Source organism: Mobula birostris, chromosome 1, assembly GCF_030028105.1.
Source record: "Mobula birostris isolate sMobBir1 chromosome 1, sMobBir1.hap1, whole genome shotgun sequence".
Classification (NCBI taxonomy): Eukaryota; Metazoa; Chordata; class Chondrichthyes; order Myliobatiformes; family Myliobatidae; genus Mobula; species Mobula birostris.
Genome location: NC_092370.1, coordinates 203,149,157 through 203,175,674, shown reverse-complemented (window position 1 = coordinate 203,175,674; position 26,518 = coordinate 203,149,157). Strand labels below are relative to the sequence as shown.

The following is a 26,518-nucleotide window of genomic DNA, read 5'->3' as shown; positions in this document are numbered from 1 at the left end:
CACTGAACAACTGCATATACATACTATGATCACTAGGAAGCATACTATACAGTTAGATGTATCAATGTAAAGTACAAGCAAATAATTAATGTGAAGCTGCAAAGAAAATAAATTAAACAGTCAAAAAAAATCTAATCCAACACTCTTGACTCTGTGAATTCAGTGTCCTAAGTTTGTGTTTTTTATCCTTTCATTAAAACCTAAGCATTAGAAAATTATGAACAGAGGGTTTGTAACTCGGAAGTCAAATCTTATGTATGAATAAACAAATTAAATAAAAATCCATTAAAATTACTCATAAAAGAAAGGTATGATTATCAAAAACAAATAGAAAAAATATAAGAGGAAAGAAAATTCATTTTTGAATGTGATTGTACTAAAGTGATGAAAACACTTTATCAACTCACTTTATCGCAATTTGGGTCCTTTTAATCTCCCCAAGACCTACTCTATTTTCTTTTATGTATTATACTCCATTCCATATTCAAATAATTTTGTTGATATTTTCTATGATGAATATACTCTATTCTAGTTGCAAAATATTTTATCACAACTGAAAAAATTAACAAATAAATGAACAGAAATATAATTTTGCCATTTAATAGTACCTTTCTCGGCCAGTGAAACTCTGTAATTTTCCAGAAAAATGACCTTCAACTTCTTGTCAACTACAGGGTCATTATTCACAACTTGTGCCACAGATGTAATAAGTTTAATAATCAACTTAGCCATATGATAGCCAGGAGCAGCCTAGGAAAGAGAGAAATTTGGTAACATATGAGTCTGTTAAAAAAGTCTGTTTTATTTTAATCTTGAACGGTTGAATTTAATTAATACTAAAAGTTAAGGGAATACTGAATATTTTGTCCACAAAACATACTGGAATATTCTCTTAATTAGCACATATGTTTTAAAATTCACCAGACAATTTAATAACACTCAAATCTAGTGTGGAATTGTTTCAAGACAGAGAGCAATGCAGACAGAGAGTAAGCAGAGAAAAGTGCTTCCTTTTTCCCCAGTTAAACTCAGTGGCCCAAAAAGAAAACCATGATAGCACAATTACTTCTGGATGGATTAATATAATTAACTAATAAGCTGTAAAGAGTACCTGAGGCTATTAATGGACAATGAAATTTGTGAATCAAAGACAGAATGATATGATAACCAGAGAAAGATGTTAAGTATCTCAACAGGCTCTAGGTTGTCCAGTCTGTCTGTCTGTATCTTGTTTTACGGCGGTTGGCATCCAGCTTAATGGTGCATTACCACCAAAGGTTGTCCAGTCAAGGTGTTAGCTTGGTTAAAAGTTCTGACTCAGGTGCATGAGATAAATGGAGTGATTGTGAGTGATCAGTGCAGTACAATTGAACAAATGCAACTTGTCCGTTTAGCTTGTTATAAACAATTTGGGAAATGATTGCCTGTAAAGACAAGAGATGACCTCAAGTTTGGGAATGGAGATAATAAGTGAAGAAGTTGGAAAAACAAGTACAGATCTGGAAGAGAAGCGGATAGCCTTTTAATTGGTTGTAAAGGAAAAAATGAGCCTTTTAATTGGCTGTAAAGTGAAAATGAGACATCTGGAGTATATGCAAAAAAATACAAAGAGACTTTACAACGTATTGCAGCACATCTCCAGACATCAACAATGGCACGGAAGAGGTCATCCTCCATGTTTGCAAAGGGAGTCAGGAAAACCTGACCAGTTTTCAAGTCTGCAGGTAATTAATATCCCAGCTTAACGATACAAAGTAAGTATAATAGTTCATGTTAAGTGATCAATATATACTGTAGCTTGTAAGTGTTATGAGACAGTGGCAGACAATAAAATCTTGGTCTAATACAGTGAGGGGTGATGTAGCATGAAGTGTTAGTACTTATGAAAGACTGGGCTCTTGTTTTGGACATCTTAATTGTATCGTTACTAGGAGTTACATTGAATGAAACAAGGAAGAGATTGTAAGTTTCAAAGCAAAAGCAACAATGACTCTAAACTCCTTGCATGTCACTATTTAGCAGAAAAGATCACATGGAAATATGAACATAAACATAAGATTCCGTAGATGCTGAAAATCTTCAGCAACAGACACAAATTGTGTTGGGCCACACGTGTGATAATTCTGGTATAGGACTGCTTATTTTCCTTGGTTGCGATATGGAATGTCCACTATTTCCAGTTGGATCGGTATAGGTATTTTAGAACCCTTGTGCTATGAACTGAAAATGTAACAATGTCTCCTTTCCCTCCTGCTTTGATCACTTGTGCTAGCCAATGATCCCAAATGTTTAACTCTTGCTTTGAGGTTTTATGCTTTGTTGAATTCTTAAAATTCAGCCTATTGAGTAACAAACAAAAAAAAACTGCTGATACCAAATTAAACTAATCCCTTCTGTTTGAGCATGGTCTGTATCTTTCCATTCTTTGCATATTCATGTGCCTATTTAAGAACCTCTTAAATGCCTTTAATGCATTTTCCTCCATTGCCACCCTGGTTGTGTATTCCAGGCATCCATTAATGTTTTAAAAAATGTGCCCTGCTCATCTCCTTTGAATTTACCACTCTTACCTTAAATGCAAGCCCTCTAACATTAGATATTTTGACCCTGGCAAAAAGATACTGGCTGTCTACTATGGTTTTCATAATCTTACAAACTTCTATTTGGTCTCCTTTCAGCCTCTGCTGCTCCAAACAAAATAAAAATGCTAGGTTTTCCAACCTCTCGTTAGAACATGTGCTCTCAAAACCAGGAAGTATCCTGATAAACACTCTCTCCAACACCTCCATATCCTCCCAGTAATAGAGTGAACAGAATTGAAGACAATACTCCTGACACAGCCTAACGAGAGTTTTATGAATCTGAAATATAACTTCCTGATTCTTGAACTCGGTGCCTCAACTGATAAAGGCAAGCATGCCACTTGCCACCTTTACCCACCCTATAATCCCTTTGTGCATCAACACTCTTAAGGGTTTAGCCATGATCCGTACCTTTACGTATGATCTCCTAAACTACAGCACCTCATGCCATAAGACATGGGAGCAGAACTAGGACATTCAGCCCATTGAGTCTGCTCTGCCATTTGATCACAGCTGATTTATTTTCCCTCTCAATCCCTTTCTCCTGCCTTCTCTCCGTAACCTTTGACACCCTTACTAATCAAGAACATAGCAAACTCTACTTTTAACATACCCGATGACTTGGCCTCCAGAGTAGTCTGTGGCAATGAATTCCACGTATTCAAACTTGCCTAGATTATACTCCATTTGTCATTTTTCTGCCCATATTTGCAACTGATCTACAAATGGTATATCCCGCTTTGACAATATTCTACACCACTGTTTCCCAACTTTTTTTTTTAGCTAAATGCCCTGCTAAAGCACCTTCATATTTGCCTACACCGCTCTTAGGCACAATATACTTTCTGGTGCCCCCATAGTGTAAAAACATGTCTACCATATGGTAACATGAGAAAAATGATTCTGCTTTAAATTTTATTTGTCTTATTCAATATCAATGTGATCCTTGAGCGTGATGGTTTTTAGCAAGAGTTGAAATATTTGGTTCAAGTTGTAACAGCCTTAAGTCCCAATGCATAACAATGTCCAAGCGGTATCTGTTTTTTTGTGTGTGGTTCATTGCACTGAAGCCTCTATCTGATGCACTTTCTGTAGTTTCTGTTTCTTAGCAGGTTTAGAATTTAAGACTTCACCACCTTTCGACTCTTAGAGATCGCACTGTACGTACTTATCCAAAATTAACGGGGCCAAGTCAAAATAAAAAAATTAACACAAACTGGGAATGCCGGTCTGATGTTGACGATGGCAGCAAGTCAACATGGATGGAACAATGGTAGCAGTGTGCAAAGGAACTGTGATGGGAAGATGAAGACGATAATAGCATAAATTACATTGACAAGGATTCAGATTGGATCTGAATGTTAGTTGGGATAGAGCTGGTGTTCAGCAAGCTAACTTTATACTATTCCAGTCAGTTCAATTAACCAACACACATCAAAGTTGCTGGTGAACGCAGCAGGCCAGGCAGCATCTGTAGGAAGAGGTGCAGTCGACGTTTCAGGCCGAGACCCTTCGTCAGGACTAACTGAAGGAAGAGTGAGTAAGGGATTTGAAAGTTGGAGGGGGAGGGGGAGATCCAAAATGATAGGAGAAGACAGGAGGGGGAGGGATGGAGCCAAGAGCTGGACAGGTGATAGGCAAAAGGGGATACAAGAGGATCATGGGACAGGAGGTCCGGGAAGAAAGACAAGGGGGGGGGACCCAGAGGATGGGCAAGAGGTATATTCAGAGGGACAGAGGGAGAAAAAGGAGAGTGAGAGAAAGAATGTGTGCATAAAAATAAGTAACAGATGGGGTACGAGGGGGAGGTGGGGCCTTAGCAGGTTAGAGAGGTCGATGTTACTTACCTCGTATCCCCTTTTGCCTATCACCTGTCCAGCTCTTGGCTCTATCCCTCCCCCTCCTGTCTTCTCTTATCATTTTGGATCTCCCCCTCCCCCTCCAACTTTCAAATCCCTTACGCACTCTTCCTTCAGTTAGTCCTGACGAAGGGTCTCGGCCTGAAACGTCGACTGCACCTCTTCCTACAGATGCTGCTTGGCCTGCTGCGTTCACCAGCAACTTTGATGTGTGTTGGTTGAATTTCCAGCACCTGCAGAATTCCTGTTGTTTGCAGTTCAATTAACCAGTCACTTAAGGTCTCATAATCCCCAAAGATAGTTCTTGAATTTACATATGAAGCCCAAGCTGCTTTGAAAAGTTCAAGAGGAATCCCCGGGGTTGGCAGGTTCACTGATTGGCTCTATTTAGCCATTTGGTTCTGGCCTGCACTGTATCATTGTGCAATCTGTTTTCTGTAGATCTTCAGAGAGAGTTGAGAGGGTGTAATTGACTTACCCACTTCTTTCTATTTATTCATTTACAGGATGTGGGTGTCGCCAGCTAAGCCAGCATTTATTGCCCATCTCTAGTTGCCCTTGAGAAGGTGGCGATGAGCTGCCTTCTTGAACCACTGTAGTCCCTGAGGTGTAACTATACCCACAGTGCTGTTAGGGAGGGAATTCCATGATCTTGACCCAGCGACAATGAAGGAACGGCGATATGTTTCCAAGTCAGGATGGTGAGTGCTTGGAAGGGGATTTTCATGCGGTGATGTTCCCAGGTATCTGCTTTTCTCGTCCTTCTAGAGGGTAGTGTTCATGGGTCTGGAAGGTGCTGGCTTAGGAACTTTGGTGTATTGTTGCAGTGCATCTTGTAAATAGTACACAGTGCTGCAACTGTTCGTCGCTGGTGAAGGGATTGGATGCTTGTGGAAGGAGTACCAATCAAGTGGGCTGCCTTGTACTGCATGGTGTCAAGCTTCTTAAGTGTTGACAGAGCTGTACTCATCCAGGTGAGTAGCAAGTATTCCATTACAAACCTAACCTGAGCCTTGTAGATGGTGGACAGGCTTTGGGGGGGTCAGGAGGTGAGTTACACGCCACAAGATTCCTAGCCTCTGATCTGGTAGCCACAGTGTTTATATGGCTAGACCAGTCAGTTTCCTGCCAATGGTAACCTCTAGGATGTTGATAGAAGGGGATTCAATGATGGTAAACCCACTGAATGTCAAGGGACGATGGTTAGAGCCTCTCTTGTTGGAGATGGTCATGATCTGGTACTTGCGTGGCTCAAATGTTATTTGCCATTTGTCAGCCCAAGGCTGGATATTGTTCAGCTCCTGCTATATTTGGGTATGAACTGCTTCACTATCTGAGGAGTCGTGAGTGGTGCAGGCCATTGCGCAGTCATCTACGAACATCCCTGCTTCTGACCTTGTGACGGAAGCAAGGTCATTGAGGAAGCAGCTGAAGATGATTGGATTTAGGACACTACCCTGAGGAAATCCTGAGGATGAGATGATTCACCTCCAACCACCAGAAACATCTTCCTTTGTGTCAAACTGTTAAATTGCATGAACTTGTTCCATGCCGCAAGTCAAGGGGAAACTGTTGGGCACCCTGGTTGCTAGTTTATGCATCTTCAATAAGATTTGATTGGCTGTAATAGTCGAAGGAGATTGCCGTGTTTCAGACATGTTGTGACAATGAGTGTTTGCCGCCTGCAGAACTATGGTTCTTCCTGTGTTCCATTGCCTCATTCTTTTTTTTGGAAGTCCCTGCTCTACTAACAGTAGGTCAGGTCTCAGGCCTCGTTAGGGTGCTGCTTACTGCTTCTCCCCAAGAATCTTGAATGCACCCCCCCCCCCAACAACATCTATTTCCCCTAACACCTCCTTAGGATATGTAACCATCCTTGTTGGGAATCACTGTTCTACACTATCCACAATGTCACCAGTTTTGTGTCATCTATGAACTTACTAACCCAACCATTCATATTTTCATCCAAATCATTTTATATATAGTAAACATTAAAGGCTTCAGTACAGATCCCTGTGGAAAATCACTAGTCATGGATCTCTAGCCAGAGTAAGACCCACAACCACTATCTTGTCATTTATGGGCAGGCCAAATGTGAATCCAAATGTGGAGCCCATGCATCTTAATTTTCTGGAATAGCCCACCTTGTTGAATGCCTTACTAAGATGCACGTAAACAACATCCATTGTTCTAATCTCATCACTCACCTTTTGTCACCTTCAGAAACTTAAGTCAAGTTACTAAGTTATGCTGACTGTCTTTATTAAGCCAAGGTTTCCAAATACTTATAAACCGTATCCTTAAGAAGCTTCTCCAATAGTTTCCTTATCACTGACGTGAGACTTGCCCCTCTATAATTTCCAGAATAATCCCCATTTCCTTTCTTGAAGCTTAGCACAATATAGCTTGTTACTAATTTAATCCAATGGAAGTTGGAAATGGTAGTTGAAAATGGTTCATGATTGGACGTCACTGCATTTACACTAGTCTGTTTGTCTGCCCATTATGCCACTGGCATTTAGGGCAGCAATGAAGGTCCTCCATCTCTGGCGGTGGTCGGGGGTTCTTTCATCATGTCAGTCACTTCCTGTTAGTTTTCAGTACTGTCAGTCACGCAAATCCTAGTTGGAGACTTGGGAATACCATTGCACTCAGATGTAGGATTCCTCATTGTTGTTTCTGTAACAATTTTGTTTTACCAGTCAGAGTTGTTAGCCCTGAGCTGAACCCCCAAACCTGGAGAACCGATGGGCCACTTTTAATCTAGCCTCTACCATTTGACATGTTTGGCATGGCTGAACCTACCAAATGCCAAAGCATAAAGCCCTGACTCCAGCCAATGTAGCTCCCTGGATCATTGAGGCACACAAGCCTTCAAACCACAAGGTGTGGCCCTCTTGAAAGATTTGCACTAGTCGCATCTGCCAATATTGACAATCCAGAGAAAGAAAGCCCGCTCATTCATACTACGGGCAAGAATTCATTCTTCCCGAAAATGTTTTCAGGAACAATATTTGAATTTTGTATTGCAGCCTTAGAAAAAAATCTGCATTTTTTGTTCTGTTTATAGCTTATTGGAATAGGAAATCTTATTATGCAATGTCACATTGTACAAAGACTAACTGGGTTAAATTTTCCCTATGGAAAAACTACCTATTCTGATGCGACAAGATGCAGATATTCAGGGAGGAAATTCCATATGTTGGGGACTGAGCACCACAGAGAAAGCTAACTTGGGTACAGCAATAACATCCAAAGATAATTAAGAGGCCAGAATGATAGAAGGGCAGATAATTTTGCAGGTTATATGGCTGGATAAAATTAAACATACAAAATTGAAAGCTATTGGTCAGGGAGGGGTTGGTGGTCTGACAATAAGGGTGAAAATTTAGACTAGAAGCACTGGTTAATTAGGAGCTAATGCATGTTACCAATGAAAAAGTTAACATGAATAAAATTCAATGTGATTTTATTTTCTGGATGGCTTAACCTTGAAAGAAAAACAGAACTAATAAAGCTGGGTAGAAGTACATTGAAATAGTCACGACTAAGGTAATCAATAGCAGAAGAACTGAGGCATTAAAGATAGAATGAGGAAGGCATAATGATCGAAGCCAAATTTTAACACCAATTTTCAACAGTGTGAGGCCTGGACTCAACGGCCTCATGAGGGATTGCTGTACTGTAAGGTAGACAGAAAAATGACTCGTCAGCCCCCAGTGAAGGGAAAACTTCTCTTCACACAGTCTCATAAGGAATTCAGTTTACAAGTTGTTTGCCAAGGTCCATCACTATATCTCATTCAATTTCCAAATATTCCACACATGCAAAGAAATAAACTCACAGCTCTGTAATCAAAGTAACTTGAATTTTAACAGCATTCACTGGGGCCTAATAAAATTGTTCTTATATAACATCCCCTTTCTGCCAGATAACTTACAAGTTTTGAGCTACGATTCTTAATGTAGGTTAACTGATCCCCAACAAGAAATAGGTGTCTACAATGATGTCTGATTCTGATCTTCTAACACTACCTCCCCAAGTCTTTATTTGCCCCCATCTGAATAAAAAGCAGCACTTTGCACAGAGCTGTGTATAATTATTAAAACTAAAAACTTTACATAAACTTACACAGAATTTACAGTCAATAAATATCAGACATCAGCAGAAATGCATGACAAAAATCTCTTGTTACAGTAAAGCTTAATAGATACCTTGAAGAACATGGCTTAGTTATTTGGGACCGATTTGGATCAAAATTAATATTAAAACTGGCTTTCTGACAGGGCTTGAGTAAAAGTAATACATATGAGAAAGAATTTATATAATAGGTGCATTTCATCATGTGCGGTTTAATGTTGATGACAGCTTTGTAAAATACATTTTATTACCACAAAAACACATTTGTTTCAAAAAAGCATGTCAATCTCTTAAAGCAATACAGCTGTAATTTTTAATGAATATTTTGTGTTCCCAGACCATTAGAGATTGGGGAACAAAAGCAAGAACTGTTCTGACAAAGGGTCATAAACTCAGAAAAGTCACCATTTTTCTTTCCCCATACTTTCTGCCTTGCTGAGTTTTTCCACTACTTTCTGTTTTTGTTTGTTTTCCAGCTCCTACAGTTTTTCTTTGATTTTCATAAAGATTGGGGAAAGTGCTTAAAGAAAAAACAAGGACATTCTCAAAAAATTTCACTTGTAATTTTTGTCTACTCAAGTGTAAACCCCGGTGTGCTACTAAGTCATACATCATGATAAACCCACACCAGATCTCCTGAAGGTGCAAGGTTCTCTGTGCATTTAAGTTAAATAATTTAGTTGGTATAGGAATAATATTTGGCCAATTAAGTTAAATAACATATTCACACTACATCTCTTCCTCTGGTACAAATTACAGTTTGAGATTAGCATGGAATATCACAAAGAACCACGAACAATCTAAGTAAGCACTTGTTGGAATTGGGGAAAAGTGCTGTGATAGTTGTAGCAGAAAAATAAATAAAGAAATAAACCTTACCTTGCCCCCTATCATAACAGTTCTTGGAACAAATGCCTTGTTTGGGTCCTTCCTAATTCCTTTATACAAGATATAAACCAATATGAAATGTAAACATAAATATTGTCTCTGTTAGGCTTAAGAACTGTACATGCATTTAGCAGTTATTATTAGTATAAAATGCCATAAAAGGAAAACAATGGGGCTGTCTGACCTCCTGTCTTTACTTCTAACCCCAGCCTACAGACCAGCAATAAGGAATACAAAACCAATAACGAAGTCAGTGACAGTATGGCCTGAGGGAGCTGTATCACTGCTTCAGGACTGCTTTGACTGGAACCTGTGCATGCCAAGTAACACATGATTCTGGAATTGACTTAGGAATACACCATCGTGGTCATGCACTATATCAAATACTGTGTAGACCATTTTACCCGCAATAAAAACATCTGTGTATTCCTGAATCAGAAGCCATGGATGAACAATGAAGTCCAGAACCTGCTCAGGACTCAGGATTCAGTGATGCTGCAGCATAAGCGAAGCCAGGTCGAACCTTCAAAGAGGCATTAAAAACTGCTAAGTAAAGATACAAACAACAGATAGAGACATACTTCAATAAAACACCATCAACCCCTGATGCTTGTGGGAAGGCATCAGATCTGTCACTGACTATAAAGGAAAGATCTTCTGGCCTGCAAACAGTGACACCTCATTAGCTGAGGAGCTAAATAACTTCTTTGCTCAGTTTGACAGGGACAACAGTGACCCAGTGATGAAGGCCTTGACACCTGAAGAGGACACAGCACGGACACTGAGTGCACAAGTTAAGAAGTAACCTCTGCTGTATCAACACACGCAGAACAGCAGGATCAGATAGCAAACCCGGGAGGGTCCTCAGTGACTGCACTGACCACTGGCAGAGGTTTTTACTGAAATCTATAACCTCTCTCTGTGGCCCCTGCATGCTTCAAAACATCAACCATCATACTAGTCCTAAAGCAGTCAGTGGCAACGTGCCTCAACGACTACAGACTAGTTGCATTCACCCCCACAGCCACCAAGTTGTCCTGAACAATGACAATAAAGTTCTAACATTATTTATATTTCTATTCAAAACCCACACACTGTACTAATTTTTATATAAAAATTGCACACTAAAATATTATTACAACATTCTTGAATACAAAAAAATGTGTAAACAATTTAGTTCCAGTGACTTTTGCTTTTTACAATCTATGACAGAAATTTAGATCTCTTCAATTCGTTCTATGCCTAAAAATGGGAAATTGAAAATGAACTTTGCCCCCATGCTTTTAACAGAACCAACCAACTAGAGTGTAGGAAAAAACTTTAAGGAGAATATTTTAATTCATGTACAGCTTAAGAACAGGATACTTTCAAGCATTTTATAGATATAGTCCCTACATGGAAATAATGTAATCTAAGTATGGTTTCCACACTGTCACAATATAATTCATTATTTTACATATACATTAAGAACTTAAAGTACTGTAGGTCTACACCATCAGTGAGTTGCTTGCTGGTGGAAAAAATGAAGGAGCTGTGCAATTTGCTGCTGCCTGAATGGAGGCTTACAGTCAAATAGTGAGAGGCCGTCATGGTCTTTTTTCTTTTGACTGCATGACCCTTTTGGACATTGCTAAGCTGGTATGCTGCAAGTTTGATTTGCTCACTTATTGGCTAAGAGCAGGGCTGGATGGTGGAGGAGCTGCGTGGACTCAGTCATGGCAAAGACTAGGCCACAAGCAGCTGCGGGTCACCTGTTTTGCAGCCACTGGGAGAGAGGCGACTGAGCCGGGCACTCCACCAGGGACGGTGTGATACAGTATCCAGGCTGAAGTCAGGGCTGCTCCCACAGTGTGCGCTTGTGTGAAGACAAGCTCTTTTGTGGTCAGCTGCAGATTTTTGGCAGCATTCAAAGGACTCAGTGCCTTACCTGTTTTATAGTCGCTGGGTGAGAGATGTCTGGTGCACTCTATCGGGGCTGGAGTTGGGGCTACCCTCACAGTGTTCGCTCAGCCGAAGACAAACTCTTTTGTGGTCGACTGAAGATTTCAATGGACTAAGGGTCTGGACTACAATGCCTATAAAAAGTATTCACCCCACCCCCTTGAAGTTTTCTTGTTTTATTGTTTTACAACACTGAATGACTGAGGATTTAATTTGGGTTTTGTAACACTGATCAACAGAAAAGACTCTTTCATGTCAAAGTAAAAACAGATTTCTTCAAATTGATTGAAATTTATCACAATTATTAAACACAAAATAATTGCATATGTATTCCCTCCCTCAAGTCAGTATTTAGTAGATGCACCTTTAGTAGCAATTACAGGCTTGGGTCTGTGTGGATTGGTCTCTATCAGCTTTGCACATTGGACACTGTAATTTTTCCCTATTCTTCTTTACAGAACTTCTCAAGCTCTATCAGATTGCATGAGGATTGTGAGTGAACAGCCCTTTTTAAGTCCAGCCACAATTCTCAATTGGATTGAGGTCTGGACTCTGACTTGGCCATTCTAGGATATTAACTTCGTAGTTTTTAAGCTATTCAAGTGTAGCTTTGGCTTGAGGTCATTGTCTTGCTGGAAAACAAATCTTCTCCCAAGTCGCAGTTCTCTTGTAGACTCTATTATTTTAGACTCTGCATTTTTACTCTATTATTGTGATTGTGATACTATTTTAATGTGTGCTTTGTATATGTTTTGCACCTTGATCCCATAGTAATGCTGTTTCAATTGGTTGTATTCATGTATGGTTGAAATGAGAATTAAACTTGAATTGAATAAACTTGGTTTTGTGATTTCAGACTTACGATTGTACATAACAATGACGTAAAGGCAATTCATGAGTTGTCGTTTGTACTCATGGATTCGTTTCACATGAACATCAAACATGGAGGATATATCGACTTGAATCCCATAGTTGTTTTCTAGCATGGAAGCAAGTTTTGTTTTATTTGCCTATTGATAAAAGAGTAGAACAATAAGAACTGTTCCTGTATACACAGAACTAGTTTACAGAATGCAGAACTTGCATATTTTAAATTTCTATACCTTTTTCACTGATATAACCTCATGAATGAATTGATCATCATTCACAAAGTCATGCAATTTCTGAAGCTTGCTCAGTTCTTTAATATAGCCCGGTCCTATTTTCTGTAAGATATTAAATGGGTCACAGTAAATTTACACTTCTCTTATATTTATAACAGATCTATAATATGTCCTGTTGCTTTAAAATAGATTGTTATTTAAAAAGTCTTCATTTAAGTAGAACGCATGCAAAATTATATCAAAGCTACAAATAAACATCAAGAAAAACAAACATTTCTTATTTTTGAAGTTTAAGTATGAGCATGATCAGAGGATTATTACTTTTAATTCTAAGCTGTATCAAAATACATAAATTAATAATTTTATAGATATTATTTTGTTAGCTCTGTAATTCATAATACTTTGAATATCTATATTTGTTAAAAGAAAAAATAATTGCAGTCTTCATTGTAAGGTCACCATTAACACTTATTTGAGCTATACTATCCACTCCCCATAGAAAATGTTAAAACTACATTCCTAAATGTTTTAGTAAATTTGACCTTCAAGTTGCAGAAGATCATGGGTAATCATTGAAAATGTATCATTTAGAACTTCAACTTGCTTAGCCACAGATTTTTCCCATATTATCTTAAGCTGCTAAATACTGTGGCTTGCGAATGCAGTTGCATGTAGCTTGAACAATGAAGATCTTTTTGCAAAATACTTTGTTGAATCTTGTGAAACACCGGAAATTGTATATTTCTGAACAAGGAATAAATATAGTAGAGAAAGAATGTTCTCTATCCAGGATGAAGAGATTGCAGCTGCTAATAGTGGCTTATTTAAATCTGGTCATGCCCAAGCAATGTTTGATGGGGATGCATAGGTTATCCAAGAAGCTGTAATCCACCTACATTCAAATACATTTGTTATAAAAGTTGAAAATGCATCATTTTGAATTTCTACTTGCTCAGCCCACAATTTTATTCCATGTCCAAAATGATCACACTTGATTACTATGCCCTATTACCCAATCAGTTAAAAATCTAACTACAATGTTTTATTCTGAAAGTGCTGGGTTATATATTTATGGCTTATAGTTTCTCATGCATGCTTAATGTAAATGGCATTCTGCTCCATCTGTCTTTGGCCTTCCATGGTGTTCCAAAGCTCAATGAAAACTTGAGGAATAGTATCTAAGTTTCTGACATGGCATTACTGCAGCTCTCAGCACATAATAATGTTTAAAGTACAAAGTAAATTTATTATCAAAGTACATATATGTTACCATATACGACCTTGATATTCTTTTTCTTGCAGGCACTTACAGGAAAAAAGCAATACAACAGAATTTTATGAAAAACTGTACATAAACAGACAAGACTGACAAACAATGTGCAAAAGAAGACAACTGTGCAAATAAAAATAATATTGAGAACATAAGTGGTAATGAGTCCTTGAAAGTGTGTTTGTAGGTTGTAGAATCGGTTCATAGTGGTGAATGAAGTTATCCACACTGGTTCAGGAGTTTGATGGTTGTAGGGTAATAACTGTTCCTGAAGCTGGTGGTAGAGGACCTAAGGCTTCTGTACCTCCTGCCTGGATGGTAGTAGCAAGAAGAGGGCATGGCCTGGATGGCAGAGTTCTTCGATGATGGATGCTGCTTTCTTATGGCAGAGTTCCATGAAAATATACTCAGTGGTGGGGAGGACCTTGCCTGTGACAGACTGTGCTGTATCTACCACTTTTTGCAGCTTTTTCCTTTCCTGAGTATTGGTATTTCCATACTGGGCCATAATACAACCAGTTAGGGAAAAACTCCACTGTGCATCTATAAAAGTCTTTGGTGACATGCCAAATCTATGCAAACTTCTAGGAAAGTACAGGCTCTATCATGCCTAAGTGTTGGTCCCCAAGACAGATGCTGATATGTTAAAGGCAAGGAATTTAGAACATAGAAATCCACAGCACATTACAAGCCCTTCGGCCCACAATGTTGTGCCAGCTCTAGAAACTGCCTATAATTACCCTACCACATAGCCCTCTATTTTTCTAAGCTCCATGCACCTACCTAAGAGTCATTTAAAAGACCCTATTGTATCTGCCTCCACCACCGTCACTGGCAGTGCATTCCACATACCCACCACGCTCTGTGTGAAAAACTTACCCCTGACATCCCCACTGTACCTACTTCTAAGTACCCTAAAATATGCCCCCTCTTGTTAACCATTTCAGCCCTGGGGAAAAGCTTCTGGCTATCCACACAATCAATGCCTCTGATCATTTTATACACCTCTTTCAGGTCACCTCTCATCGTCCATCACTCCAAGGAGAAAAGGCCAGATTCCTCAACCTATTCTCATAAGGCACACTCCTCAATCCAGGCAACATCCTTGTAAATCTCCTCTGCACTCTTTCTATAGTTTCCACATCCTTCCTGTAGTAAGGAGACCAGAACTGAACACAATACTCCAAGTGGGGTCTGAACAAGATCTTATATGCTGTAACATTACCTCACGGCTCTTAAACTCAATCCCATGGCTGATGAATGCCAACACAGCGTACGCCTTCTAAACAACACTGTCAACCTGCGCAGCAGCTTTGGCACTAACCCTAAGATTTCTCTGATCCTCCACACTGCCAAGAGTCTTACCATTAAAACTATATTCTGTCTTCAAATTTGACCTACCAAAATGAACCACTTCATACTATCTGGGTTGAACTCCATTTGCCACTTCTCAGCCCAGTTCTGCATCCTATCAATGTCCTGCCGTAACCTCTGTCAACCCTCCAGACTATCCACAACACCCCAACTTTTGTGTTATCAGCAAACTTAGTAACCCACCCTTCTACTTCTTCATCCAGATCATATATAAATATCACTAAGAGAAGGAGGGGTCCCAGAACAGATCCCTGTGGAACACCGCTGGGCACCAATTTGCATGCAGAATATGAACCCTCTACAACCACCCTTTGCCTTCTGTGTGCAAACCAATTCTAAATTCATAAAGTGAGGTCTCCTTGGATCCCATGCCTCCTTACTTTCTGATAGGGCTTTAAATAGGGAACCTTATCAAATGCCTTACTGAAATTCATATACTCTACATCCACTGCTCTACCTTCATCAATGTGTTTTGTTACTTACTCAAAGAATCCGGTCAGGTTTGTAAGGCACAACCTGCCCTTGACAAAGCCATACTGACTATCCCTAATCAGATTACATCTCTCCAAATGCTCATAAATCCTGTCTCTCAGGATTTTCTCCAATAACTTGCCCACCGCTGAAGTAAGGCTCACTGGTCTATAATTTCCTGGGTTATCTCTACTCCCTTTCTTGAACAAAGGAACAACATTTACAATCTTCCAATCCTCTGGTACTTCTTCCGTCCCTATTGATGATGCAAAAAGATCATCGCCAAAGGCTCAGCAATCTCCTCCCTTGCTTCTCACAGTAGCCTGGGGTATATCTCGTCCGGTCTCGGTGACTTATCTAACTTAATGCTTTTCAGAAGCTCTAGCACATCCTCTTTCTTAATGTCAATATGCTCAGGCGTTTCAGTCTGTTATATTGTCATCCCCACAATTGCCAAGGTCCTTTTCCCTGGTGAATACCAAAGCAAAGTATTCATTAAGTATCTCTGCCACCTCCTCCAACTCCATGCATACGTTTCCACTATCGCTCTTGATTAGTCCTACTCTCATGCGGCTCATCCCCTTGCTCTTCACATACTTGTAGAATGCCTTGGGGATTTCCTTAATCCTGCTCGCTAAGGCCTTCTCATAGCCCCTTCTAGCTCTCCTAATTTCATTCTTGAGCTCCTTCCTGGCAACTTTGTAATTTTCTAGAAATTTATCAGTTTCTAGTTTCTTGAAACTTTCGTAAGCTCTTCTTTTCTTCTTAACTAGATTTTCCACATCCTTTGTAACCATTGTTCTTTTACCCAACCATCCTTTCTCTACCTTAATGGAACATACCTATGCAGAATGCCATGCAAATTTTCCCTAAACATTTGCACATTTCTGCCATGCAGTTCCCTGAGAATGTCTGCTCCCAAGTTCCTGCCTAATAGCATCATATTTCCCCCTACTCCAATTAAATGTTTTCCCAAATTGTCTGCTCCTATCCCTCTTCAGCACTATGGTAAAGGAGATAGAGTTGTGATCACTAACTCCAAAATGCTCTCTCACTGAGAGATCTGACACTTGACCAGGTTCGTTTCCCAATACCAGATCAAGTACAGCCTCTCCTCTAGTTGGCTTATCTACATATTGCATCAGGAAACCCAACAAACTCCACCCCATCGAAATCGCTTGCTCTAAGGAGATGCCAGTTAATATTAGAAAAGTTAAAATCTTCCATCACAATAACCGCATTATTATTGCACCGTTCCAGAATTTGCCTCCTTATCTGCTCCTCGATGTCCCTGTTACTATTGGAGGGATCTTTTAAAAACACCTAGTAGATTTATTGCCCCCTTCCTGTTTCTGACTTCCACCCACAATGACTCAGTAGATAATCCCTCCATGACTTCCTCCTTTTCTGCAGCCATGACACTATCCCTGATTGGCAATGCCACAGCCCCGCCTCTTTTGCTTCCCTCCCTGTCCTTTTTAAAACATGCAAAGTCTGGCACACTCAGTAGCCATTCCTGACCCTGAGTCATCCAAGATCCTGTAATGGCCACACCGTCATAGTCCCATGTATTGATCATGCTCTAATTTCATCCACCTTGTTTATGATCTTCCTTTCATTAAAATAGACACATCTCAAACTATCAGGCTGAGTGCATCTTTGCTCTATCATCAGCCTATCCTTTCTCACAAACTCCCTACAAGCTGTTTCTATTTGTGCACCAATTGCCCCATCCTCTGCCTCTTCACTTCGGTTCCCATCCCGCTGGAAATCTAGTTTAAACCCTCCCCAATAGCACTCGCAAACCTCCCCACCAGGATATTAGTCCCCCTTGGATTCAAGGGCAACCCACCTTTTTGTACAGGTCACAGCTGCCTCAGAAGAGGTCCCAATGATTCAGAAATCTGAATCCCTGCCCCCTGCTCCAATCCTTCCACCACGCATTTATCTGCCACCTCATTCTATTCCAATGCTCATTGTCACGTGGCACAGGCAGCAATCCCGTGATTACTATCCTTGAGGTCCTGCTTCTCAGCTTCCTTCCTATCTCCTTGTATTCTGCTTTTAGGACCTCCTCCCTTTTTCAATCTGTGTCGCTGATACGAATATGTACCATGACCTCTGGCTGCTCACTCTCCCATTTCAGGATATTGAAATTGGATGCATTCAGAAACATCATGAACCCTGGCACCAGGGAGGCAAACTACCATTCATGTTTCTTTAGCGCGCCCTCAGAATCGCCTATCTGTCCCCCTAACTATAGAGTTCCCTATTACTGCTGCCATCCTCTTCCATTCCCTACCCTTCTGAGCCACAGGGCCAGAGGCATGGCCACTGTTGCTTCCTCCAGGTAGGTCTCCCCCCCCAACAGAAAATAGAGTATTTATCATTAAGCGGGATGGCCACAGGGGTGCTCTGCACTACGTGACACTCTCCTTTCCCTCTCCTGACAGTCACCCACTTAACTGTCTCCTGTGGCCCTGGTGTGACTACCTACCTGTAGCTCCTATCGATCACCTCCTCACTTTCCCTAACAAGCCAAAGGTCAGTTCCCTAACTCAGTCTCTAAGGAGCTGCAGCTCGATGCACCTGGCACAGATGTGGCCATCATGGAGGCTGGAACTCAGCCAGATATCCCACATCCAACATCCAGAGTAGAAAACTGGCCTTGCAGTCATACCCACTATTCTTAAGTTAGAGGAAAAAAGAGATATGAAAGTAACGTACTTCCTTACCTCACTTAGGCCCATCCTTGCTGAAGCCCCAATGAGCCAAAGCCCTACTACTCTGCCTCACACTATTCTGACAACTGCTCCGTTAGGCAGTGTCTCCCTTTTAGCCAGAACCTTCTCAGTGGCCTTGCGCGATGATGAGCAATTGCGTCTGTGCACTCCTCCCAATTGAATCTCGTGCTGAAAGAAACTCCTCACTTTTTAAATCCTCTCAGTGGCCTTGCACAATGACGAGCTCCTGTGTCTGCACACTTCACCCAATCGAATCTCCTGCTGAAAGAAACTCCTCACTTTTTAAATCTTCTCAGCGGCCTTGCGCGATGACGAACTACTGCATCTGCACACTTCTCCAAATTAAATTTAAAGCCAGTGACCCTCTTCACATCTGTTCCCTTAATGAGGACTGGCTCAGAGACTTCTAGCTTCCTCCTCCTGAAGTCAATAATAGGTTACACACAAAATGCTGTTGGAACGCAGCAGGCCAGACAGCATCCATAGGAAGAAGGACAGTTGACGTTTCGGGCCGAGACCCTTCGTCAGGACTAACTGAAAGAAGAGATAGTAAGAGATTTGAAAGTGGGAGGAGGAGGGGGAGGGGAAATCCGAAATGATAGGAGAAGACAGGAGGGGGAGGGATAGAGCTAAGAGCTGGAAAGTTAATTGGCAAAAGGGATACAAGGCTGGAGGAGGGAGAGGATCATGGGATGGGAGGCCTAGGGAGAAAGAAAGGGGGAGGGGAGCACCAGAGGAAGATGGAGAGCAGGCAAGGAGTTACAGTGAGAGGGACAGAGGGAGAAAAAAGAGAGAGAAAAAGGGGGAAAAAATAATAATAAATAAATAAATAAGGGATGGGGTAAGAAGGGGAGGAGGGGCATTATTGGAAGTTAGAGAAGTCAATGTCCATGCCATCAGGTTGGAGGCTTACCCAGACGGAATATAAGGTGTTGTTCCTCCAATCTGAGTGTGGCTTCATCTTGACAGTAGAGGAGGCCATGGATAGACATATCAGACTGGGAATGGGATGTGGAATTAAAATGTGGGGCCACTGGGAGATCCTGCTTTCTCTGGTGGATCTCCCAGTGGCCACACATTTTAATTCCACGTCCCATGATTAGCATTCATGACGTATGCGCCTTCATTATCCAGATGTTCCACAGCTAATGAAATGCATCTGCTGCTGACTGTTGTGACAGTTGGCAAATTGGAGCAGATCCAGATGACTCATCAGGTAAGAATTGATATGCTTCATGACCTGAAAACCTCTCAGAGCACTTCATTGAGTTCAATAATTTCAGATAGCAACACACAAAATGCTGGAGGAACAGTGGGTCAGACAACACCTATGGAGAGAAATTGACAGTTGACATTTCAGTTCAAGACTCTTCATCCCACACCTCCATAGATGCTGCCTGATTCACCAGCGTTTTGTGTTGCTCCAGATTTTCAGCATCTGCAGTCTCTCCTCTCTTAATGATTTCAGATACATAGCTTTTCCTGTTCGCCACTTATAACAAAATGAACATTAATTCAGTTTATTGTTCCAAGATGTTGCCCATTCGGTTGAGATTTAGACCATAAGACAAAGGAGCAGAAGTCGGCCATTCGGCCCATCGAGGCATGTAATGATTTTATTTTAGATCTGCGGAGCTTTGCTTTTCTTCTTTTTTTAATCTCACAAATTCAGCAGTTTTAAAAAAATGTTTCTCTGTCCGCTCTTCTATTTTAATCCACCTTTTTTCTGACAACTCCCTGACACAGGTAAGTAATGAGTCTTTACCAGCCTCACAGCTGGCATGACTACCACTTATGTCATTGAGTCTCTTCTCATCTGCACCAGTTTGTATCATCTCCACCTCTTTGCCCTTTTTTGCAACTTCAAATTACTTTGAACTATCTTTGCCAGTGCTGATGAAAACTCGTTGCTCTCACCACGATGCTCCCTCAGTATTTACAGAATTTCTTGAATTTTTTACTAGCAATTTCATTCAACTGAAAGATTGTTTAGGTCACTTCAGTTAAGAGTCAACCACAATTTGTGTGGGATAGAAGCCACAGATTTTTACATCAGTCAACCAACCTCCCTGTCAGGGAAATAAAATCAAACGACAAATGCTTCCAATATGAAATCAAAACTGAAAATGTTAAGAATATTCAGCATATCAGGCAGCATCTGTAGAAACAGAAACACAATGTTTCAGATCAGAGACCCAATGTGAGAACTCTGATTCTGCCTTATTTGCTTTTCTTCTTTTTTTAAGATCATAAAAGGACAAAAATCAGTTTTTAACAGGTTACTGAACTCGCTGGAGTGGATTGGCTTTACGCTAATTTTTTTGATCACCAGGAGTGGAAAGTATAATTGTGTGAGGTATCTAAAAGAGAGTTTAATTTGTTATCATCTTTATACTGCTGAAACTTACCAATTAAGTCTCAAAAATATGTCACATACCTCAGCTATAAGGGCAGCCAACGATGGATTGCAAAGCAAAAGCCACCTCCTTGGAGTGATTCCATTTGTCTTGTTCTGAAATTTTTCTGGTTCAATGTCACTAAAGTCTTTAAAACTAGGTGATAGAAAACGGACAATAAACAATCACTAATAAGAAAATATTTAAATTTCAATATTTTAATTTATTTCAGAAAGATTTACAGAACAATAAAAAAGCTGATTGAGATGAAATCAACTAAAGGAATGTTCTGGGATAAGGTTCAATCATGGCTCTATGCTATAGTGTTTCTGTGAAAAATATTAAGATAAAACTGAAATGCAGCATATTTCAGAACACTCTACTACTTGCAGGTTCTTGACACAAGAGATTATCATTTTGCGCCAACTAATGCCAAATGGAAGAGAAAAGGAGAATCTGGTATCTTCTTCAACAAATACATAAAAACTAAAATTAAAAATTAAATCAAGGGTATGTATGTACATGTATATGTGGCATGCAGAAATTTGGGCACTCCTGGTCAAAATTTCTGTTACTGTGAATAGCTAAGCGGGTAAAAGATGAACTGATTTCCAAAAGGCATAAAGTTAAAGATGACACATTTCTTTAATATTTTAAGCAAGAAAACTTTTTTATTTCCATCTTTTACAGTTTCAAAGTAGATAAAAAGGAAAAGGGCCCGAAGCAAAAGTTTGGGCACCCTGCATGGCAGTACTTAAGTAACACCGCCTTTGGCAAGTATCACAGCTTGTAAACGCTTTTTGTAGCCAGCTAAGAGTCTTTCAATTCTTGTTTGGGGGATTTTTGCCCATTCTTCCTTGCAAAAGGCTTCTAGTTCTGTGAGATTCTTGGGCCGCCTTGCATGTACTGCTCTTTTGAGGTCTATCCACAGATTCTCGATGATGTTTAGGTTGGGGGACTGTGAGGGCCATGGCAAAACCTTTGGTTTGCAACTCTTGAGGTAGTCCATTGTGGATTTTGAGGTGTGTTTAGGTTCATTATCCTGTTGTAGTAGCCATCCTCTTTTCATCTTTAGCTTTTTTACAGATGGTGTGATGTTTGCTTCCAGAATGTGCTGGTATTTAATTGAATTCATTCTTCCCTCTACCAGTGAAGTGTTCCCTGTGCCACTGGCTGCAACACAAGCCCAAAGCATCATCGATCCAACCCGTGCTTAACAGTTGGAGAGGGGTTCTTTTCATGAAATTTGGCACCCTTTTTTCTCCAAACATACCTTTGCTCATTGCAGCCAAGAAGTTCTATTCAAAAGGTTCAAAGGAACATCTAAACAAGCCTGATGCATTTTGGAAACAAGTTCTGTGGACTGATGAAGTTAAAATAGAACTTTCTGGCTGCAATGAGCAAAGGTATGATTAAAGACCTCCAGCACCCAGGGCATGCCCTTTTCTCATTGTTACCATCAGGTAGGAGATACAGAAGCTTGAAGGCACACACTCAGTGATTCAGGAACAGCTTCTTCCCCTCTGCCATCTGATTCCTAAATGGACTTTGAAGCTTTGGACACTACCTCACTTTTTTTAATGTACAGTATTTCTGTTTTTGCGCATTTAAAAAAATAAATCTATTCAATATATGTGATTAATTTACTTGTTTATTTATTATGTTTTGTTTTATTTATTATTTTTTTCTTTCTCTCTCAGCTAGATTATGTATTGCATTGAACTGCTGCTGCTAAGTTAACAAATTTCATGTCACATGCCGGTGATAATAAACCTGATTCTGATTCTGAAATGCTGACATTCAGGAACTTGAATTTGCTCACCCTTTCCATTGCTAATCACTCAATGAGGATTGATAAGTTCTGAGGAGGACCGCCCCTGCCTGCTGATGGAGTAGCAGTATTTTTCTGCTGCTCTTAGTTTTCTTTCTTTCCCCCTAGTTTAAGCTATGAATTTAAAATTTTTACTTGTTGATTCTTGAGGGTGATCAATATGTCTATGTCTATAAGAAGTGGGAAGAATTTACCTGAACCTAGTGATAAAGGTAATGGGAAAGGAAAGGTGCAAAAGGAAAGATCTGATGAAATGCCATCGTGGGCTGAAGATATCGTTCGGACACTGAATTCAATTAAGGATCAGAATGGATCAATTAAAGACCAACTGGAAAAGAACAGTAATGAAATGAAGTCATTTCTGGGAAAACTTAAAGACCTGGAAACTCAAGTTATTTCACACGAAGAGGAATTTAAGATAACTAAGCAAAAGCTGTCTGAAGCTACAACTTGTTTGGAAAGATATCAAAATAAGATTATAGACCTGGAAACTAGGTCTCGACGAAGGAATATAAGAATTGTTGGGCTGCAGGAAGGAGCTAAAGATGCAGATCTAACAGCTTACTTTGGTAAGCTTTTCCACACTTTATTTCCTACCATTCTATCAAAGCCGCCTGCTATAGAAAGGGCACACAGGGCGTTTATCTCGAAATCGAAGGACTCTAGTAAACCAAGATCTGTTCTGGTTTGCTTTCATCACTTTAAAATTAAAGATCAAATAATACGACAGGCAAGAAAACAGAGAGTTTTTAGATTTATGGAATCTGAGCTCCGCTTCTATGAAGATTATCCAAGAGAGATAATGGAACAAAGATCAAAATTTGCCCTGGTAATGGAACAAGCATATGATAAGAATCTTTTCCCGTCTCTGAGGTATCCAACAAAACTTAAAATTTTTCCTCCTAATTCTCCTCCTTGTACTTTTTTTGATCCAAAAGCTGCACTGGATTTTGTTTAGGCTTTGCCTGCCGCTGTCACCGACACCGCTGTTGAATGATCCATCTGAAAGGCTGTTTGGCTATTTCTATATTATTCACATTTTGGAAAGAAGATTTATGAAGGTCACTTGTATATTTCCTCGACAGACTAATTAAAGAACACGGTGAGTTGTTTTTTACTGCATATTATTGGTTTTCCTTTGGAAAGATTTACGGTTTAAGTATCTCTGCTCAAATGATCTCTGGACATTTTGTGACTGAGGAAAGAAGATAAGGCGATTTGTTCCTTTAATTTAATACTTCATAGCTAATTGGTAGTTTTTCCTACTAATAGGGCTTTTTATATATTTTTCTGTTCTATTATAACATTTTATAACTGAATTTAAAGCTTTTTTAGGGAATTAATATTAAACTTAAACATGGCGCTGGTTTTTCTCTCTAAGAGATAATATTATTTTGGTTCTTTCTTGTTTATCAGTTGATGGAATGTAAATACCTTTCCTGAGACTTCATTGACTTTCTCACAAGGTCACTCTACTTTTTTACTAACTGGGGGGAGGGAAAGAAAACACAGACAGAGCAGTCAGCAGCTTTGAATTCTATTGTAGATTGCTTGCCTTTTTCGTGTTTCTGGGTGTGGGTGGGTGGGTTTAGAGTTAGTTTTTTCCCATTGGGTGGTTCTGGAGCATGTGTGTTTTTTATTTGGTTGTATTCTTCATCACCGCCATCTTTGATCATACTGCATTTGTATGTGCTTTGTGCATGTATAAAGTAGAATGAAATTATAGTATGCTGTTCAAACGGATTAATATAATAAGTTGGAATCATCCTATTAAAGACTTTTAAAATTATTAACTGATTCCAACCTGATATAATTTTTGCTCAAGAGACACATATCAGGGCAGGAGATCAAAATAGATTTTTTAGATGGTGGAATGGTTTGCAATTCCACTCCACTTCTCAGAGTAAAACAAAAGGCATGTCTATTTTCATTAAACCTAATATATTTATTCAAGAGGATATTGAATCAGATTCTAATGGTAGATTTTTAATTGTTAAAGGAACAATCTGTAATAGAAAAGTTGTTTTGGTTAATTTGTATGGTCCTAACTTAGATGATCCTTCTTTTTTTAAAAAGGTATTTGCTTTACTGCCTGACTTAAATGAATATATGCTCATAATGGGTGGGGATTTTAATTGTTGTTTAAATCCTATGATTGATAAGAGCTCAACCAATCAGCGACTTCCAAATCATTCTGCGTCATTTATTAATTCCCTTTTGATTGATTTTGGGTTGATTGATTTGTGGAGGTATCTTCATCCCGACAACAGAGAATATTCTTTCTTCTCACACGTTTATAAAAATTATTTGAGGATCCCCGCTTCTTGCCTAGTGTTAAAACCTGCAAATATGACGCTATTGCTATATCTGATCATGCGCCTCTGAGTTTGTCCTTTGAATTTGATGATGTCACTCTTGCCCGCCCACCTTGGCACATGTCTCAGACATTATTGCAAAACTCTGACATTGTCACTTTCATTGAAACCCAGATAAAGGATTTTTTTCTTTTTAATGTTATAGGGGGTACGTCTAAATTAGTTATATGGGATACATTGAAAACATTTTTACTCAGTCAGATTATTTCTTATTCAGCTAAACTTAAAAAACAAACTAAAGCAGAATTAGATAGAATTTCAAAACAAATTAAAGATTTAGATAATATTTATGTAATTTCCCCTAATATTGATTTATTTAAACAAAGGGTGGAACTTCAATCACAATATAACCTATTATTAACTCATCCCATTGAAGCTTATTTGCTTAAGTTAAAGAGCCAATTTTATATGTCTGGAGGTAAAAATAATAAACTGCTTGCGTCTCAATTAAAAATGGCTGCAACCAAAAGGCAAATCAAGAAAATTTGTAGGAAAGATGGTACCTTAGCTCAGGAATATGAGGAAATTATTAAGATTTTTCAAGACTTTTATGCTGAGCTATATAAATCTCAATGTCCGTTAGATTCCTCTAAAATGAATGCTTTTTTTAAGAAAGATTCTTTTTCCTAAAATCTCGGCTGAGGATCAAAAGATTCTCAATGCTCAAATTACTGAAGCCGAAATTCATAAAGCTATTTTTTCAATGCAATCTGGTAAGTCCCCAGGACTTGATGGCTATCCCGTAGAATTTTATAAAAAATTTGGAAAGTTGCTCTCTCCGTATATGTTGGAAATGTTTAAGGATTCTTTTGTGAAAGGTGACTTACCCTCTACTTTTTATGAGGCCTCTATTTCTTTAATTCTTAAAAAAGATAAAGATCCTATTGACTGTGCTTCATATAGACCTGTTTCATTACTGAATGCTGATGCTAAGATTTTGTCAAAGATAATGGCCAATCGGTTGGAGAATATTTTGGGTAAAATTATTTGTAAAGATCAAACAGGCTTTATAAAGGGTCGTTATTCCTTTTCAAATGTTCAGAGACTACTTAATATTATATATTCATCCTCTTCTAAAGTTCCACAATGTGTTGTATCTTTGGATGCTGAAAAAGCATTCGACCAAGTCGAATGGAAATATTTATTCAATGTTTTAGAGAAATTTGGCTTTGGTGTTAATTTTAATAATTGGATTAAAATGATATATAAAGCCCCTATTGCTACTGTTGTCACTAACAATTGTAGGTCTTCTTTTTTTCAGCTTTCATGGGGCACAAGGCAAGGCTGTCCATTAGGTCCTTTGTTGTTTAATTTAATATTAGAACCCCCTGCTATTGCTCTTCGTGAGGCTAAAAATATCCATGGGATATTTGTGAATGAGACCATGCATAAGGTCTCTCTTTATGCTGATGATTTATTGGTTTATATATCTAACCCTGACGAATCCATTCCTGCCCTGTTAAAATTATTTAATGAATTCAGAGGTTTTTCAGGATATAAAATTAATTTTAGTAAAAGTGAATTATTTCCTTTAAATGATTCTG

The 26,518-nt window shown here is 39.3% G+C and overlaps 1 protein-coding gene across 7 annotated transcripts in view; it reads right to left on the bottom strand.

Moving 5' to 3' along the window:
• The window catches only part of pygl (phosphorylase, glycogen, liver), a 129,117-nt gene that overhangs the window by 21,400 nt on the left and 81,199 nt on the right, over nt 1-26,518 (bottom strand). For all 7 annotated transcript variants that reach the window (XM_072269163.1, XM_072269172.1, XM_072269190.1 and 4 more), the window contains 5 exons: nt 20,810-20,924; nt 12,514-12,615; nt 12,273-12,420; nt 9,461-9,519; nt 609-750 (listed from right to left, as the gene is read on the bottom strand). In XM_072269163.1, coding sequence (XP_072125264.1) covers nt 609-750; nt 9,461-9,519; nt 12,273-12,420; nt 12,514-12,615; nt 20,810-20,924 — 566 coding nt within the window. The remainder of the gene's footprint in view (nt 1-608; nt 751-9,460; nt 9,520-12,272; nt 12,421-12,513; nt 12,616-20,809; nt 20,925-26,518) is intronic.